The sequence below is a fragment of the Phyllobates terribilis genome, unplaced genomic scaffold, assembly GCF_046119375.1.
Source record: "Phyllobates terribilis strain yellow unplaced genomic scaffold, ASM4611937v1 Scaffold_117__1_contigs__length_5270597, whole genome shotgun sequence".
NCBI classification, from domain to species: domain Eukaryota; kingdom Metazoa; phylum Chordata; class Amphibia; order Anura; family Dendrobatidae; genus Phyllobates; species Phyllobates terribilis.
Genome location: NW_027362877.1, coordinates 1,648,299 through 1,667,437, shown reverse-complemented (window position 1 = coordinate 1,667,437; position 19,139 = coordinate 1,648,299). Strand labels below are relative to the sequence as shown.

The following is a 19,139-nucleotide window of genomic DNA, read 5'->3' as shown; positions in this document are numbered from 1 at the left end:
TGAAGACTACCAACAAATTTTGCAGCATAATGTAGGGTCCAGTGTGAGAAAGCTGGGTCTCCCTCAGAGGTCATGGGTCTTCCAGCAGGACAATGACCCAAAACACACTTCCAAAAGCACTATAAAATGGTTTGAGAGTAAGCACTGGAGACTTCTAAGGTGGCCAGCAATGAGTCCAGACCTGAATCCCATAGAACACCTGTGCAGAGATCTCAAAATGGCAGTTTGGAGAAGGCACCCTTCAAATATCAGGGATCTGGAGCAGTTTGCCAATGAAGAATGGTCTACAATTCCAGCAGAGCATTGTAAGAAACTCATTGATGGTTACCGGAAGCAGTTGTTTGCAGTTATTTTGGCTAAAGGTTGTGCAACCAAGTATTAGGCTGAGGGTGCCAATACTTTTGTCGGGCCCATTTTTGGAGTTTTGTGTGAAATGATCAATGATTTCATTTTTGCTTCATTCTCTTTTGTGTTTTTTTCACTGAAGACAAATTAAATGAAGATAATAAGACCAAAGAATTTGTGATTGCAATCATTTTCAGGAAGAAACTGAGTATTATCTGACAGAATTGCAGGGGTGCCAATACTTTTGGCCACCACTGTATTTTCAACTTTTACATTTAAAAAAAATTTCAATGAGGAAAAATGGATAAATGCAAAAGTTTTGGCACCTGGCAAGGTTAGTACCCAGTATCGCCCCCTTTTGAAAGTATCACAGCTTGTAAATGCTTTTTGTAGCCAGACAATAGTCTTTCAATTCTTGTTTGAGGGATTTTCATCCTTTCTTCCTTGGAGGAATTCTTCCAGTTCTGTGAGATTCTTGGGTCGTCTTGCATCCTCAGCTATTTTGAGGTCTAGCCACAGATTTTCAATGATGTTCAGATCAGGGGACTATGAGGGCCATTGTAAAACCTTCAGCTTGTGCCTTTTGACGTGTGTTTAGTACCATTATCATTTGCCATCCTCTTTTTACCGTCAGCTTTTTTGCAGATGGTGTTATGTTTGTATCAAGAATTTGCTGAAATTTCATGGAATCCATTCTTCCCTCTACCCGTTCCCTGTGCCATTGGCTGCAACACAACCCAAAAGCATGACTGATCCACCACCATGCTTAATGGCTGGCGAGATGTTCTTTTACTAAAATTCTGTGCCCTTTTTTCTCCACACAACTTTGATCATTGCTCTATTTTAACCTCATCGGTCTACAAGACTTGTTTACAAAATGCATCAGACCTTCTTAGATGTACTTTTGCATACTTCTGACGCTGAATTTTATGGTGAGGTCGCAGGAGAGGTTTTCTTCTGATGACTGTTCCATGAAGGCCATATTTGTGCAGGTGTCTCTGAAGAGTACAACAATGTTCCACAACTACAGAGTCTGCTAAATCTTTCTGAAGGTCTTTTGCAGTCAGGCGGGGGTTCTGATTTGCCTCTCTAGCAATCCTACTGAAAATTTGCTTGGTCTTCCAGACCTTATCTTGACCTCCATTCTTTCTGTTAACTGCCATTTCTTTATTACATTTTGAACCAAGGAAAAGGCAACTTGAAAACGCTTTGCTCATAGCCTTCTCCTGCTTTGTGGGCCTCCACCATTGTTAGAGTGCTAGACAGCTGCTTAGAAAAAGCCATGGCTGCGGTTATTTTGGCACAATGTTAGAGTAAGCTGTGTTTTTATAAAGCTGGAAATTTGCATCACCTGGCCTTTCCTAACGATGATAGTGAACGAGCCATAACCCTAACAGGCTAAGTAAGGTCTGAATCATTGGTCAAAGTTATCTGAGCACACAAATGTCCAAGGGTAACACAAAGGAAATGTGTCATCTTTAACTTTAGGTCTTTTAGAGATCATTTCATCTTCAACTTGCTTAACTGGTCACAATAACAGTAATTTTGACCAGGGGTGCCCAAACTTTTACATGCCACTGTAGATTGTATCATGTGATCATGAGATGATGGGAGTAGTAGTAGATGGCCACAGAACCGACATGACAGTCTGCCCTCCTCACCCTGCTGATCGGCCCATATTGCGGTCGCCTCTTGTGCTCCATGTATAACCTCAATCTTAATATCAATCAGATCTTCACCCTAAAAATAAAAATGGAAGATGAGCTCAGGTCCCATCACTTCATGGTCAGATGTTGTGGGGACTTCAGTGTCATCTACCTGATGATCCTCCGGGATGTGGTGATTCTCCTCTGGATAGTCCTGCGGATTCAGAGGACGGGGACATCTCTCTGGTGGATTTCTCCTCCTGGATCCATCTGTGGAGACACACAGACTGAATACATGACCTGCCGTGTATCTGTCTATATATGAGACTCGTCTCTCAGAACCGGTAATTCTATGTGTATGTATCTGGGAATAAATTACATTGTTGTGGTCCTCACCACCGATACAGAGGTCCCAGCACATTGTGGGCCTCAAGTATGAAGTGATAATCAGCGAGGCCTAAGCCTAATGCTCTGCACTCGGAGGATGAGGACCCTGAGGAGAGGGACAGAGAAGACCCTCATCAGTCAGATGAAGGAACCGTACTAAGAAACACAACTTCTCCAAGATTCAGCTCCACCAGGGATGGAACCACAGAGGAGCTGGGGAAAGCTCCACATTTCTATCCATTGGTTTCCTCTCCTGATTTACTGTATGGAGATTGGGGGAAGGACGGTGACCATTTACCAGTGATTGTTTTTTTGAGAGCTCATGACGTCACCATGTGGACACGGCCTCCCTCCTGGACAGGATCCTCTGGGATCACTAAGAGGAGAGAACCTGATCTATTAAAAGACGAGTTACCGTGTTTTTCTTCTCCTTTAAATAGAGATAAATCTCAACATCCGCCTCGGTATAAACACTAAAATAGGCAGCAAGTTCTGCGTTTGTCTCTAAAGGATGAAAAAAAAGGCACATGTACGACTAACGTACGAAGTCACAGAACCCGGAAGGACGGTGTTGTGGGGAGCACCCGGTACGCAGCGGTTAGTACCCATCAATGTGTAGAAAGGACAACTAGAGAGCCGGCACCGGGGTCATGGGCGCTTACTGATGCACACGGGGAGCCAAGGAGAGATTGTCTGGTCAGACTCCACAGAAAAGCTCCATAATACATATTCTTCTAAACAAACAACCCTGTAAGGGAGACTTACACTTATTACCACCACACCCGGATCTCAGATTGAAGTCCCCATTATTTTTGCTTTGTCTCCCAAAATGAGAACGAATGTTTTTTTTTTAATAAAAATAAATCTAACTATCTACATACATATACACACACACATATATATATTATATTATTTGGCATTTTCATGTCAGGATTTATCTTGCACGGTAAATGCCAAAAGAAAAAAACACATCAGAAACACCTCCCCAAAACTGCAATGAAAAAACAACAATCAAAAAAAGTCACCAATAAAAAGGTCAACGGCCATTCAAGAAGAGAAGCCCTCACACAGCTCCGATAACGGAAGATAAAGCGATGGGTGTCAGGAACAATTCTGAAAATGGCAGCAACGTCGTTCTTACCACCCAATAAATGCTGAGAAACAAAACCCAAAAAGCCAGAAGCCCGACCACGACTGATGACGACATTGAGCTGGCACCGATTCTGAGGGACGGACAAGCGACAGCGGATTAGGGGGAAAATCAGCAGTAAATTAACCCCGACTCTGCTGAGTAACGATCCACGACAGACTCAGGAACCGAAAGATCTCACAGGAGAGAACGGACAGAAGCGCTGGGACATCTGCAGACAAAATGTGACCGATGCTCTAACGAAGGTGAAAGATTCTGAAAGAAGCCGCCGAGGACGAAGACTCAAGACTGATGAAGACGACAGCGGAGAAACCGCGACTCACAGATCAGAAGAGAAGAATCAGGGAATGAAAGCTGTGAGAAAATGTAGAGAAAACCAGAGCAAGTCTGGAGAAAAATCATCTATTATAGGACGAGGCCGAGAGACGTCATCACATCCACCGGAGCCAACAAGAGTCTCCTCTCACCTGGTGATGTCAGAGGCCGGAGCTCCTCCATCATCACCTCCTGGTACCGATCCTGGTGTCCTTCTAGATACTCCCACTCCTCCATGGAGAGATAGACAGCGACGTCCTGACACCTTATAGGAACCTGACAACAACGACACCGTCATCACCCAGAATCCTCCAGTGCTGTCCTGTATAATGTCCCAGCAGTCACCTCTCCGCTCATCACCCCGAATCCTACAGTGCTGTCCTGTATAATATCCCAGCAGTCACCTCTCCGGTCATCACCCAGAATCCTCCAGTGCTGTCCTGTATAATGTCCCAGCAGTCACCTCTCCTCTCATCACCCAGAATCCTCCAGTGCTGTCCTGTATAATGTCCCAGCAGTCACCTCTCCAGTCATCACCCAGAATCCTCCAGTGCTGTCCTGTATAATGTCCCAGCAGTCACCTCTCCGGTCATCACCCAAAATCCTCCAGTGCCGTCCTGTATAATGTCCCAGCAGTCACCTCTCCGCTCATCACCAAGAATGCTCCAGTGCTGTCCTGTATAATGTCCCAGCAGTCACCTCTCCGGTCATCACCCAGAATCCTCCAGTGCTGTCCTGTATAATGTCCCAGCAGTCACCTCTCCGCTCATCACCCAAAATCCTCCAGTGCCGTCCTGTATAATGTCCCAGCAGTCACCTCTCCGGTCATCACCCAGAATCCTCCAGTGCCATCCTGTATAATGTCCCAGCAGTCACCTCTCCAGTCATCACCCAGAATCCTCCAGTGCTGTCCTGTATAATGTCCCAGCAGTCACCTCTCCGGTCATCACCCAGAATCCTCCAGTGCTGTCCTGTATAATGTCCCAGCAGTCACCTCTCCGGTCATCACCCAGAATCCTCCAGTGCTGTCCTGTATAATATCCCAGCAGTCACCTCTCCACTCATCACCCAGAATCCTCCAGTGCTGTCCTGTATAATGTCCCAGCAGTCACCTTTCCACTCATCACCCAGAATCATCCAGTGCGGTCCTGTATAATGTCCCAGCAGTCACCTTTCCACTCATCACCCAGAATCATCCAGTGCTGTCCTGTATAATGTCCCCCGCAGTCACCTCTCCGGTCATCACCCAGAATCCTCCAGTGCGATCCTGTATAATGTCCCAGCAGTCACCTCTCCGGTCATCACTCAGAATCCTACAGTGCCGTCCTGTATAATGTCCGAACCGTCACCTCTCCGCTGATCACCCAGAATCCTCCAGTGCCGTCCTGTATAATGTCCCAGCAGTCACCTCTCCGGTCATGACCCAGAATCCTCCAGTGCTGTCCAGTATAATGTCCCCGCAGTCACCTCTCCGGTCATCACCCAGAATCCTCCAGTGCCGTCCTGTATAATGTCCCAGCAGTCACCTCTCCGGTGATCACCCAGAATCCTCCAGTGCTGTCCTGTATAATGTCCCAGCAGTCACCTCTCCGCTGATCACCCAGAATCCTCCAGTGCCGTCCTGCATAATGTCCCAGCAGTCATCTCTCCGGTCATCACCCAGAATCCTCCAGTGCCGTCCTGTATAATGTCCCAGCAGTCACCTCTCCGCTGATCACCCAGAATTCCCCACTGCCGTCCTGTATAATGTCCCAGCAGTCACCTCTCCGCTGATCACCCAGAATCCTCCAGTGCCATCCTGCATAATGTCCCAGCAGTCATCTCTCCGGTCATTAGCCAGAATCCTCCAATGCTGTCCTGTATAATGTCCCAGCAGTCACCTCTCCGGTCATCACCCAGAATCCCCCAGTTCTGTTCTGTATAATGTCCCAACAGTCACCTCTCCGATCATGACCCAGAATCCTCCAGTGCTGTCCTGTATAATGTCCCAGCAGTCACCTCTCCGGTTATCACCAGAATCCTCCAGTGCTGTCCTGTATAATGTCCCAGCAGTCACCTCTCCGGTCATCACCAGAATCCTCCTGTGCTCTCCTGTATAATGTCCCAGCAGTCACCTCTCCGGTCATCACCCAGAATCCTCCAGTGCTGTCCTGTATAATGTCCCAGCAGTCACCTCTCCGGTCATCACCAGAATCCTCCAGTGCTGTCCTGTATAATGTCCCAGCAGTCACCTCTCCGGACATCACCCAGAATCCTCCAGTGCTGTTCTGTATAATGTCCCAGCAGTCACCTCTCCGGTCATCACCCAGAATCCTCCAGTGCTGTCTTGTATAATGTCCCAGCAGTCACCTCTCCGGTCATCACCCGGAATCCTCCAGTGCTGTCCTGTATAATGTCCCAGCAGTCACCTCTCCGGTCATCACCCAGAATCCTCCAGTGCTGTCCTGTATAATGTTCCAGCAGTCACCTCTCCGTTCATCACCCAGAATCCTCCAGTGCTGTCCTGTATAATGTCCCAGCAGTCACCCAGAATCCTCCAGTGCTGTTCTGTATAATGTCCCAGCAGTCACCTCTCCGGTCATCACCCAGAATCCTCCAGTGCTGTCCTGTATAATATCCCAGCAGTCACCTCTCCGGTCATCACCCAGAATCCTCCAGTGCTGTTCTGTATAATGTCCCAGCAATCACCTATCCGGTCATCACCCAGAATCCTCCAGTGCTGTCCTGTATAATGTCCCAGCAGTCACCTCTCCGGTCATCACCCAGAATCCTCCAGTGCCATCCTGTATAATGTCCCAGCAGTCACCTCTCCGCTCATCACCCAGAATCCTCCAGTGCTGTCCTGTATAATGTCCCAGCAGTCACCTCTCCGCTCATCACCCAGAATCCTCCAGTGCTGTCCTGTATAATGTCCCAGCAGTCACCTCTCCGGTCATCACCCAGAATCCTCCAGTGCTGTCCTGTATAATGTCCCAGCAGTCACCTCTCCGGTCATCACCCAGAATCCTCCAGTGCTGTCCTGTATAATGTCCCAGCAGTCACCTCTCCGCTCATCACCCAGAATCCTCCAGTGCTGTCCTGTATAATGTCCCAGCAGTCACCTCTCCGGTCATCACCCAAAATCCTCCAGTGCCGTCCTGTATAATGTCCCAGCAGTCACCTCTCCGCTCATCACCCAGAATGCTCCAGTGCTGTCCTGTATAATGTCCCAGCAGTCACCTCTCCGGTCATCACCCAGAATCCTCCAGTGCTGTCCTGTATAATGTCCCAGCAGTCACCTCTCCGCTCATCACCCAAAATCCTCCAGTGCCGTCCTGTATAATGTCCCAGCAGTCACCTCTCCGGTCATCACCCAGAATCCTCCAGTGCCATCCTGTATAATGTCCCAGCAGTCACCTCTCCAGTCATCACCCAGAATCCTCCAGTGCTGTCCTGTATAATGTCCCAGCAGTCACCTCTCCGGTCATCACCCAGAATCCTCCAGTGCTGTCCTGTATAATGTCCCAGCAGTCACCTCTCCGGTCATCACCCAGAATCCTCCAGTGCTGTCCTGTATAATATCCCAGCAGTCACCTCTCCACTCATCACCCAGAATCCTCCAGTGCTGTCCTGTATAATGTCCCAGCAGTCACCTTTCCACTCATCACCCAGAATCATCCAGTGCGGTCCTGTATAATGTCCCAGCAGTCACCTTTCCACTCATCACCCAGAATCATCCAGTGCTGTCCTGTATAATGTCCCCCGCAGTCACCTCTCCGGTCATCACCCAGAATCCTCCAGTGCGATCCTGTATAATGTCCCAGCAGTCACCTCTCCGGTCATCACTCAGAATCCTCCAGTGCCGTCCTGTATAATGTCCGAACCGTCACCTCTCCGCTGATCACCCAGAATCCTCCAGTGCCGTCCTGTATAATGTCCCAGCAGTCACCTCTCCGGTCATGACCCAGAATCCTCCAGTGCTGTCCAGTATAATGTCCCCGCAGTCACCTCTCCGGTCATCACCCAGAATCCTCCAGTGCCGTCCTGTATAATGTCCCAGCAGTCACCTCTCCGGTGATCACCCAGAATCCTCCAGTGCTGTCCTGTATAATGTCCCAGCAGTCACCTCTCCGCTGATCACCCAGAATCCTCCAGTGCCGTCCTGCATAATGTCCCAGCAGTCATCTCTCCGGTCATCACCCAGAATCCTCCAGTGCCGTCCTGTATAATGTCCCAGCAGTCACCTCTCCGCTGATCACCCAGAATTCCCCACTGCCGTCCTGTATAATGTCCCAGCAGTCACCTCTCCGCTGATCACCCAGAATCCTCCAGTGCCATCCTGCATAATGTCCCAGCAGTCATCTCTCCGGTCATTAGCCAGAATCCTCCAATGCTGTCCTGTATAATGTCCCAGCAGTCACCTCTCCGGTCATCACCCAGAATCCCCCAGTTCTGTTCTGTATAATGTCCCAACAGTCACCTCTCCGATCATGACCCAGAATCCTCCAGTGCTGTCCTGTATAATGTCCCAGCAGTCACCTCTCCGGTTATCACCAGAATCCTCCAGTGCTGTCCTGTATAATGTCCCAGCAGTCACCTCTCCGGTCATCACCAGAATCCTCCTGTGCTCTCCTGTATAATGTCCCAGCAGTCACCTCTCCGGTCATCACCCAGAATCCTCCAGTGCTGTCCTGTATAATGTCCCAGCAGTCACCTCTCCGGTCATCACCAGAATCCTCCAGTGCTGTCCTGTATAATGTCCCAGCAGTCACCTCTCCGGACATCACCCAGAATCCTCCAGTGCTGTTCTGTATAATGTCCCAGCAGTCACCTCTCCGGTCATCACCCAGAATCCTCCAGTGCTGTCTTGTATAATGTCCCAGCAGTCACCTCTCCGGTCATCACCCGGAATCCTCCAGTGCTGTCCTGTATAATGTCCCAGCAGTCACCTCTCCGGTCATCACCCAGAATCCTCCAGTGCTGTCCTGTATAATGTTCCAGCAGTCACCTCTCCGTTCATCACCCAGAATCCTCCAGTGCTGTCCTGTATAATGTCCCAGCAGTCACCCAGAATCCTCCAGTGCTGTTCTGTATAATGTCCCAGCAGTCACCTCTCCGGTCATCACCCAGAATCCTCCAGTGCTGTCCTGTATAATATCCCAGCAGTCACCTCTCCGGTCATCACCCAGAATCCTCCAGTGCTGTTCTGTATAATGTCCCAGCAATCACCTATCCGGTCATCACCCAGAATCCTCCAGTGCTGTCCTGTATAATGTCCCAGCAGTCACCTCTCCGGTCATCACCCAGAATCCTCCAGTGCCATCCTGTATAATGTCCCAGCAGTCACCTCTCCGCTCATCACCCAGAATCCTCCAGTGCTGTCCTGTATAATGTCCCAGCAGTCACCTCTCCGCTCATCACCCAGAATCCTCCAGTGCTGTCCTGTATAATGTCCCAGCAGTCACCTCTCCGGTCATCACCCAGAATCCTCCAGTGCTGTCCTGTATAATGTCCCAGCAGTCACCTCTCCGGTCATCACCCAGAATCCTCCAGTGCTGTCCTGTATAATGTCCCAGCAGTCACCTCTCCGCTCATCACCCAGAATCCTCCAGTGCCGTCCTGTATAATGTCCCAGCAGTCACCTCTCCGCTCAGCAGCTCATTCATCTTGTTGCTGAGCTCTAGGATCTTCTTCTTCCTCCTCTCATGTATCGGGGGGTGCGGGGGAGGCTCTGTGATGGGGCCCGGGCTCCGCCCTCCTGACTCCTGGAGATGGATGATGGGAGTCACACCCTCCCCCGGTGTCTTCCTCACTATTGTGTAATCCTGTGTATGGAGAGAGACACTTAGGGAGAAGAATTCCTTCCCGACTCCAGATCTGACAATCAGTAGAAATCCCGGGATCGATAACCGTCTCCAGTAATCTGGGGCCATAACCTGGAATATTATTACACTCAGGACAGACATCCAGGCCCCTCTACAGCTCTTATAGGGAATTCCCATGACAACTCTTCCTGGCAGAGAGCTGCACACAATCACTGCTCTTACAGTAAAGAATCCTTCTCTTCCTCTTCTGGATTTCCTCTTCCCGATGTCGGACTTGTTGCATAACACAATAAAGCTGATAGAAATGTAGAGGAGTTACCTCTCCGCTCAGCAGGGAGATGATCTCCAGGGTGAAGTGTAATAATCTTCTGGTGGTCTCGTCCTCGTCCATCCTCGGGGTCATTCAGGAGAAGGAGGGATGAGCACTGGATCAGCTGGAGGGATCTCGTCCTGCCGGCGTCTTCATGATAAAGGAGAAGATGGAGATCACAGGGGACGATATAACGACAATCACTGAATTCTGCCCCAAATATCCGACATTTATCAGGAAGAATCTGGAGGAAAAGCCACAAACTCCACCGCGGCCTCCTCCGCCGACCTGACCGCTCATTATCAGCCTCGTAGGAGGACGGTCACCGTGGTAACTACACCTCCAGTGGGGGCGGTCACCGTGGTAACTAAACCTCCAGCGGGGGGCGGTCACCGTGGTAACTCCACCTCCAGCGGGGGACGGTCACCGTGGTAACTCCACCTCCAGCGGGGGGCGGTCACCGTGGTAACTCCACCTCCAGTGGGGGACGGTCACTGTGGTAACTCCACCTCCAGCGGAGGACGGTCACCGTGGTAACTACACCTCCAGCGGGGGACGGTCACCGTGGTAACTCCACCTCCAGCGGGGGGCGGTCACCTTGGTAACTCCATCTCCAGCGGGGGACGGTCACCGTGGTAACTCCACCTCCAGCGGGGGACGGTCACCGTGGTAACTCCACCTCCAGCGGGGGCGGTCACCGTGGTAACTCCACCTCCAGCGGGGGACGGTCACCGTGGTAACTCCACCTCCAGCGGGGGCGGTCACCGTGGTAACTCCACCTCCAGCGGGGGGCGGTCACCGTGGTAACTCCACCTCCAGCGGGGGCGGTGAGGTGAGGAGGAGCCGCTGCACATCCCCCATACAACACTGAGGAGCCGCAGTCACATGGAGCAGGAGCCTCCACAGGAACAGCTCTGATCTCACCCCACACTCTCCTCTCACAGATTCACCACAAACCCTCCCTGTAATCTCACCGGAATGGCGGGAAGCGGAAACCTGCTGCTGGCTGATACCAGAGAGCAAGAGCTGCGCACAGCCAGGACGGAGCTGCTGCACTGAGAGCGGGAGGACCTGTGGTGACGTCACCGCCATGTGATCAGGGGGCGGGGCTCAGGAGAGAAGTGAAGGACCTGTGGTGACGTCACCGCCATGTGATCAGGGGGCGGGGCTCAGGAGAGAAGTGGTGAAGGCCATGTGATGTGATGACGTCACCGCAGCTCCTCCCGCTCGGTATAGGTCTGTGTTGCGCTCTGTTGCTCTCTGGTGTCAGCCCCAGTGGTGATGGATGGAGTCACAGCGGAGGCTGCTGTCTGTGTACAGGGCGGGGACTCCAGTACTGAGCCCTCAGCATGTGGGGCCCCGGGACACGAAGAAGACGCCGCCGCTCAGAGAGGAGCCGCGCCCTGTGTGTACAGAGGCCAAGAAACTGCAGCAGAACCAAGACCCTGAGCCGGAGGAGACGCTGCGGAGTGTAGGAGCGCGTTCACACTGTGCAGCTTCACAGGCAGAACCCGAGAGAAAGACAACAAGGAAGTAAAAAGCAGTGCTCGGCCACGCCCCCTCCTCGGAGCTCCGACCACGCCCCTCCTCAGAGCTCCGCCCACGCCCCCTCCTCAGAGCTCCGCCCACGCCACTCAGAGCTCCGCCCCCTCCTCAGAGCTCCGCCCACGCCCTCTCCTCAGAGCTCCGCCCCCTCCTCAGAGCTCCGCCCACGCCCTCTCCTCAGAGCTCCGCCCTCTCCTCAGAGCTCCGCCCACGCCCTCTCCTCAGAGCTCCACCCCCTCCTCAGAGCTCCGCCCACGCCCTCTCCTCAGAGCTCCGCCCACGCCCTCTCCTCAGAGCTCCGCCCCCTCCTCAGAGCTCCGCCCACGCCTCTCCTCAGAGCTCCGCCCCTCCTCAGAGCTCCGCCCACTCCTTGGTGTCACTGCAGAGTAGTGATGGGTAAAATGTGATTTTTTGGGGAGCCGGCTCTTCATTTCCTGTTCCCTTTGGCTTTACGTTTGAAGCCATATTCTGGGATGTTTTAGCCTTTTAGTATAATCTCCACATCTGACAATTTCTGACATAAATTGATCAGGGGGCGGAGCTCAGTAGAGAAGTGGTGAAGGTCTTGTGGTGACGTCACCGCCGTGTGATCAGGGGGCGGAGCTCAGGAGAGAAGTGTTGAAGGACCTGTGGTGACGTCAACGCCATGTGATCAGGGGGCGGAGCTCAGGAGAGAAGTGTTGAAGGACCTGTGGTGACGTCAACGCCATGTGATCAGGGGGCGGAGCTCAGGAGAGACGTGAAGGACCTGTGGTGACGTCTGCTGCAATATGTGGGGGGCACGTTCAGACCCTTACGTCACCGCTAGTGATGGGTAAAGTGTGATTTTTGGGGAGCCGGCTCTTCATTTCCTGTTCCCTTTGGCTTTACGTTTGACGCCATATTCTGGTATGTTTTAGCCTTTTAGTAGAATCTCCACATCTGACAATTTCTGACATAAAACAGAATAGTTTCCAGAATAACCGGATTTTATATTATTTGCTGTAAAAACTTTAACAAACACAAAATGAAGATGCAAAATAGCAACAAGCTGGTAATGATCAGCGCCACATTGTAAAGCTGCGTTCACACTGGGCAGGTTGGCTGTGGGCCGTCTGCAGTGTGAACTGTGGCATCTGCATCCAGGCGGATTCACCCGTCCATTGACTGCAATGAATTCCGCAGCTCGGATACTCGGCACATATTCACACGCTGCTGCTGAAGACCATTTCACACCTCATGGCAGATGCTGAAGTTTTCCAGGAAGTGAGAATGTGTTTTGGGTAGAGACCATGGCCGCTGTCGGCTTCTGTAAATGCCGTGGAACGTCCAGGCTGATGATCTGCATGGAAACTGCGCTGCAAATCCACACAGTGTGAACGCCGCCTAGAATTGTCTGCAGGGCCCATTGGATAAACTCAGTGCCAGAGCTGGATGGACTGATGCAGTTTATTTCCTCTGTTATTATCTGTTTTTTTGGGGTCCCATCAAGGACCAATGTCTTTTGCCATCACTAATATAATGTCATTAAAGGGGTTGGATCTCATGGGCATTAGTGCCATTAATTGAAGAGAACTTTTTACAATAGGTTTATTCTCCATAGACTTATTTTAAAAATTCTGCTTCAATCCTGCTGGTATTCCATAAACACCTATGGAACTGTTTACACGGGTTTCCATGGAAGTCGTCCTGTGCCGGAGCCCTATTCAGGATGCGACCATGTTGTCGGGCAGCGCTCGCTGACTGAGCGCATGGAGCATGCAGCCCCCGAGCCTGCGATCCAGTGATGCTCCATCCAGCGATGGTGTCTGCAGAGGAGATCCTTATCTGCCCATATGCATCGCTGGATCATTTGTTCTCTTCCATTCAAGTGAATGAGAGAGAACAAGGGACGCACATTTACATCCGCTGTTTCTCCCTCGCTCAGCTGGCGGTAAATAACTATAATCAGGCTAAATCCAGATGTCAGTGTTCCTTTAATAAAGTGCCTGACTGCCTGACTGCTGCTTATCACAGATTGGAGGGGGGCGGGGCTGTGAGTCAGTGCTATGTGCAGCAGCAGGAGGAGCAGGCATCCTCAGGATCAGAGTGACTACTGCCGGGAGGGAGGGGCCGGGAGGGGCGGGGCCAGAGGAGGGAGGGGCGGGGCTGTGAGTCAGTGCTATGTGCGGCAGCAGGAGGAGCAGCATCCTCAGGATCAGAGTGACTACTGCCGGGAGGGAGGGGCCGGGAGGGCGGAGCCAGAGGGAGGGAGGGGCGGGGCTGTGAGTCAGTGCTATGTGCGGCAGCAGGAGGAGCAGGCATCCTCAGGATCAGAGTGACTACTGCCGGGAGGGGCCAGAGGGGAGGGGCGGGGCCAGAGGGGACTGACTGTGGAACGTGAACTGGCAAAGAGCCGTTTAAATTTCAATTTGCTCCCTGCCAGGAGCCGACTCATATCATTCACTATAAAGAGCCGGCTCGTTCAGGAGCTACACATCACTAGTCACCGCATTGGGGGACACGTTAGGGACGTTCTTGGCCCCACAACACGTAATACATCTGCTGCATCACAACATCTCATACAACACAATAGGGATTAATCACTTTACAGTTGTGGGTATTGAATATGTCACCAGACCAGCTAAGGGGGGAGATTGGTATAAAAAGTACACCCCCGAGAAGCCTTGTGGATTCTGGAATTGGACCCCAGATTCCCCAGTGATATGAAGCTTCCTTCAGACCTTGTATCCATTTACTGAATTGTGTTTTTCCTCTTTTATAGTAATTATACATAATATACACATTATAGATGCAGACACTTCATTCTTCTATTGCACGGATGCTTTTTGTTGTGGACATATGATCGTCCATAGGGGTAATGTAGACATACTTGCACATGTCCATTTGGGGCTGGGGGTCTCCACTGTGCATTAGACACTATGATGTGTATAAGAAGCCGGTTACTGGTGATTTATTGTTCCATGACTATGAATCAAACACATATAACAGTTCTAAACACGTAGCTTTTGCGACTTTCCCCAGGAGATCCTGTTCTTGGCTATGTGCGCACGTTCAGGATTTGAATGCAGAAAATTCCTTCAGGTTTCTGCATCTCTTGGCAGGAAAAACACTGCAGAAAAAAACACGCGTTTTACAGCTATTTTGATGCGTTTTGTACAGCAATAAATCCTTTTTGGAGCCAAATAAAGATATTTGAAAAAAGAAATGTGGGACATCGCTTTAACCCTTGGATTACTGTCAGACCTGTATATTGGTTAATTTAAATGATTAAAGAATGTGTCAGTTGTAGTTCAAATAAAGTGTTTTACTCTGTGTGTGGGTTTATTTAGCTCTTTACTTAAGTTTAGTAATGAGATGGCCTGATTGACACTTTTTCATCACTAAACAAAAGGGCTAGGTGTCAGCTAATCCCATACGGGTTAATCCCATTAGTATTCCCATTCATGTCATTTCTGGGGCAGCTGAGAGCTGCTCTTTTTAGCCTAGGAAGGTGCCATTAGGCAACCATGTTCCCTGGCTATTAATAACAGCTCACAGTTGTTTGTTTAGCCGCTACGTCCCCCAAAACGCTGTGTTCTAATGCCGCACTTTTGCTGTCAATACATGCGGATCCACCGCATATAATGACATTTCAATCAGTCAAAATCTACAGCAGAGACCCAGAAATTGATTTTCTGCAGGTGAATTTGGGTATGCCCATGATCAGGAGCCACTGTGGGTTTGGAGCTGTGTATTTATGCAGAGTCAAACCCGCAGTGTTCAGATGTTACAGCTCAGTGGATGGGTTTTCTAGAAATCCTATTTCCACTATGTGTGCATCTGAGGCTGCGGATCACCCGCGGACACTGACATGCGGTGCGTTTTTCAGGACCGCAGCATGTCAAATTCTCCTGTGGAGTCGCTTGTCTCCGCAACATAAATTTGACCACTAGAATGTATTGTATTGTATTCAGTGAACACATGCGTATTTACCTGCGTTCAATAGAAGCAGTATTTTGCCACGCCCGGATCGTGGGCACATAGCCTTATATTTAAAAAAAAAATGTTGTGGGCTCCATTATTTTCATAATCAGCAAAGGGAAAGCCAACTACTGTGAGGTGATATTAGTAGCCGGGGAAGGGGCCATTAGCCAAAAATGTTTCCTGGCTATTAACAGCACACAGCTGATTGCTTAGCCTTTACTGGCTAGATTACATGGGGACCCCAGAAAAAAATTGACGTAGGGTCCCCTATAAAATCTAACCAGCAAAGGCTATACAGACATCTGCAGGTTCATACTAAAAGCCAGGGAAGGGGCCATGGATCCTGGCCCCCTCCGTGGCTAATAATATCAGCTCTCAGCTGCCCCAGAACTGGTGCAGGGTTCATGTCAGTCTTGTATTGGCAGCTGACATGAAGCCCAGGTTATAGACGCCCCCATTACTAACCCCGTAGTAATGTTTTTGTCATTTTTCATTAAAGACACAGCTAGAATAAAGTGTTTTATTGAAATAAAATTATAAACGGTTTTAATCTTTTATTTGAAAATAAAGAAAAACTATACTCACCTAACGCCCAGTCCCTGAAGCCCTCGTCTCCTGTAAGAAACCAAAAATAACCATATCCCTTACCTGCCGTCATGACGTAATCCCAGTGTCCCACGGCAATCCGGTTAACTTCTACAGCATCCACATCAATCACTGATGTGACTGTTGTAGAAGACAGCTCTGTATATACCGACAGGGGTGTAATCACTGCTATCAGTGTACATCGCTGCGCTGCTGGGACTGAGTTCACTGGAGTTCATCAGCTGAAGATCAGCTGATAAGCCCAGGTGCCCTCATACACTGCATCAGTGTTGCGTGGGAAAATTCCCAAGCAGCACTGAAGCCGTATGTGAGGTCACCGGAGCTCGTCAGCTGATGAACTCTCGTGAACTCAGTCCCAGAAGCGCAGCGATGTACACTGCCGGGAGCGATTGTCGGGTGGCCGGGTTGCCGTGAGACATCGGGAGGATGGCGGACAGGTGAGAATACAGTGTTTTTATTTTAATATTGATTTTTTACTTTTTTTTTTTTTTTTTACATTGCGCACAGACGCTGGCTGAGGAGACTACTTCTCCCCTCAGCTGCGCCTGCTCCCGCTGTTATCAGCGGGATCGGCCATCGGATGATAGGAGGTGTAGTCTTCCGCGGTCCATTCTTTGTGCGGTTTTGCGGCGTTTTTGACTCATTGACTTGAATTGAGTCAGTCAAATATGCAGCAAATCCGCAGATATATTTATACCTGAAGTTTTTGTTGCGGATTTGACTGACTCAATTCAAGTCTATGGGTGAAAAACGCTGCAGAAACGCACAAAGAATTGACATGCTGCAGATTTAAACGCAATGACAATCCGGTCAAGATAATTCATGTGCACAGCGCTTCAGGATTGTCATTGCATTAGCTGGCACACGGATTACCTAGCGTTTTTGGTGCATTTCCGAGCAGAAATAACGCAGCGAAAACACATCAAAAACGCACAGTGTGCACATTGCTTTTTAATGTTTCTATGATTTTAATTTGTATGTTTCCATATAAGGTTTTGTTTTTATTCACACTGGAAAACAGGTGCTGGATTATCAGTAACTTAATAAATCCCGTCCATTCCTTCCCAACTGTGATTTTCCCTCCGAGCACTTCCCATGGATCTCACCAAGCACTGAGAGATGAGCTGAAAGCAGACATATTTTTCTATAGAGGAATGGCAGACATGGGTGTTGTCCACATAGAAAGCCTCTCCTAAATCCCATACACAAAAAAGCCGCCCTACAATCTGCCAGGACACATGCGGAAACATATGAAGCCTCCTGGGACTTTATACTCTAGAGTGATGAGACCAAGATAAATGTGTTTGGAACTGATGGCTTCAAAACTGTATAACATTGAAGAGGTGAGGAATACAATGAGAATGCATGGTGTCTACAGTGAGACCTGGTGGTGGCCGTGTCCTCATGTGCGGCTGCATGAGCGCTGCTGGTGTCGGGGAGCTACAGGTCATTGATGACATCATTTATTCACAGATGCTCTGCTTTGTTACGCCCACTGGTGGCGCTAGTGGACTTCTGGACCCACCGGGCCGACCCTGGAGGGGCGTAACTAAGCAACTACTTTGGTGTTCACTGGAGCCTCTAGTGGTGAGGTCAGGCTTGTGCGGCAGGTAGCTGCCAAGTACAACTCCAGGGTGGTGTCCGGCAGTAGCTGCTGACCCCAGGGGTCAGCTTAGCTGACACTGATTACAGCTCCATTCAGACTCAGTAAATACAGTCCAGGATCACTGACACGGAGACTTAGGGGAATGTTCAGACACTCGATGCACTGTGACCAGGGGACTTCAGGAACAGGAATGGCCACACTAGGACCAGGGGACAACGTTCAGGGCTCTGGCAGAACCAGGACCATTTGACAAGGGTTCAGTCACTGACTGCTCCGGGACCAAGGGACGAGGGTACAGGCACTGGCCGCTCTGGAACCAGGGGATGAGGGTTCAGGCACTGGCCGCTACAGGACCACGGGACGAGGGTACTGGCACTGGTCTCTCCAGGTCCAGGGGATGAGGGTACCGGCACTGGTCTCTCCAGAACCAGGGGACAAGGGTAAAAGCTTTGATCTCTCCAGGACCAAAGGACGATGGTACAGGCACCGGCCACTCCAGAACCAGGGAATGAGGGTTCAGGCACTGGCCGCTCCAGGACCAGGGGGCAAGGGTTCAGGCACTGGCTGCTCCAGGACCAGGGGACGAGGTTTTTGGCACGGGCTACTCTAGGACTAGGGATTCAGGTACAGGACTCAGGACCCTGGCCACGCCAAGACCAGGGGACCTCACAAGTCACAAGCAGTACACCTTAGTAAGGGGAGAGTGAGTCTTTTTATACCACATGCCTCCCAGCTATTGGTTGGGAGCCATCTTGCAGGTGTACTACTTATGCTAAATGCCTCTCAGCTACCAGTTGAGGCATTTAGCATAAGGCGCACGCTGCCCCTTTAAAAACAGGGAAACACGCGTGTACTAGACGCCGCCGGTAGCTGCAACGCAGTCACAGGAACAGAGGACAAGGAGAGCGCCAGGAACCACGCCTACGGCCGGAGCAGTGAGAAAGCGTCTTTGCATGGAGGGAGAAGGGGACACCATGCGAGGGCGCCGGCATCAGCGTTACACTATAGTGGAAGAAAAGATGCTGCCATCACTCCATGCCCTTGATAGACCTGCACTTCTCCAACATGACAATGATCCAAAACACACATCTAAGGCCACTGTTACATTTCTGAAGAACAGGGTGACAGTGATTCAGTGGCCAAGTGTCTCCTGATCTGAACCCAACCAAACACCTATGGGGAATTCTGAAGAGACAAGTTGTCATCGCTCCATCCAGCATCCAGGCTCCAAGAGCTCGTTATTGAAAAAGAGAAAAACTATAGATGTTGTATTATGTCACTAATTTGTTCATTCTATGACTAGAAGGTTTGGTGCCGTCCTTAAAAAATCATGGAGGCCATACAAAATTCTAGATGTAGTAGCTTTTGATGTGGGGTGTACTCATTTTTGCACCAACTAATTTGAGTAAAACTGAAGATTTTGTAATGAGAGTTATATTATGAACCTTACTTTCATGTTTTGATTACAAATAAAATGTTC

General features: G+C 50.1%; 3 protein-coding genes across 3 annotated transcripts in view; all 3 read right to left on the bottom strand.

The window, feature by feature from the left end:
- Nucleotides 1-19,139, bottom strand: part of LOC141201524 (uncharacterized) — a 240,722-nt gene that overhangs the window by 184,565 nt on the left and 37,018 nt on the right. The gene's annotated exons all lie outside the window — the stretch shown is intronic.
- Nucleotides 1-19,139, bottom strand: part of LOC141201530 (uncharacterized) — a 63,533-nt gene that overhangs the window by 9,367 nt on the left and 35,027 nt on the right. The window lies entirely within an intron of this gene.
- Nucleotides 982-19,115, bottom strand: LOC141201490 (uncharacterized). The gene is made up of 5 exons (XM_073663498.1): nucleotides 19,110-19,115; nucleotides 9,465-9,647; nucleotides 3,996-4,119; nucleotides 2,164-2,261; nucleotides 982-2,085 (listed from the first exon to the last, which is right to left on the bottom strand). Exons 1-5 carry the CDS (start codon nucleotides 19,113-19,115, stop codon nucleotides 1,846-1,848), a joined length of 651 nt encoding a protein of 216 aa, XP_073519599.1. The 3' UTR covers nucleotides 982-1,845.

What these genes read in the sequence shown, in the direction of transcription:
- LOC141201490 (XM_073663498.1), bottom strand. An exon ending in CCGGCCTCTGACATCACCAG is followed by an intron (nt 2,262 to 3,995) that starts GTGAGAGGAGAC and finishes GTGTCTCCACAG; the next exon opens with ATGGATCCAGGAGGAGAAAT. An exon ending in ACATCCCGGAGGATCATCAG is followed by an intron (nt 2,086 to 2,163) that starts GTAGATGACACT and finishes TTTTATTTTTAG; the next exon opens with GGTGAAGATCTGATTGATAT.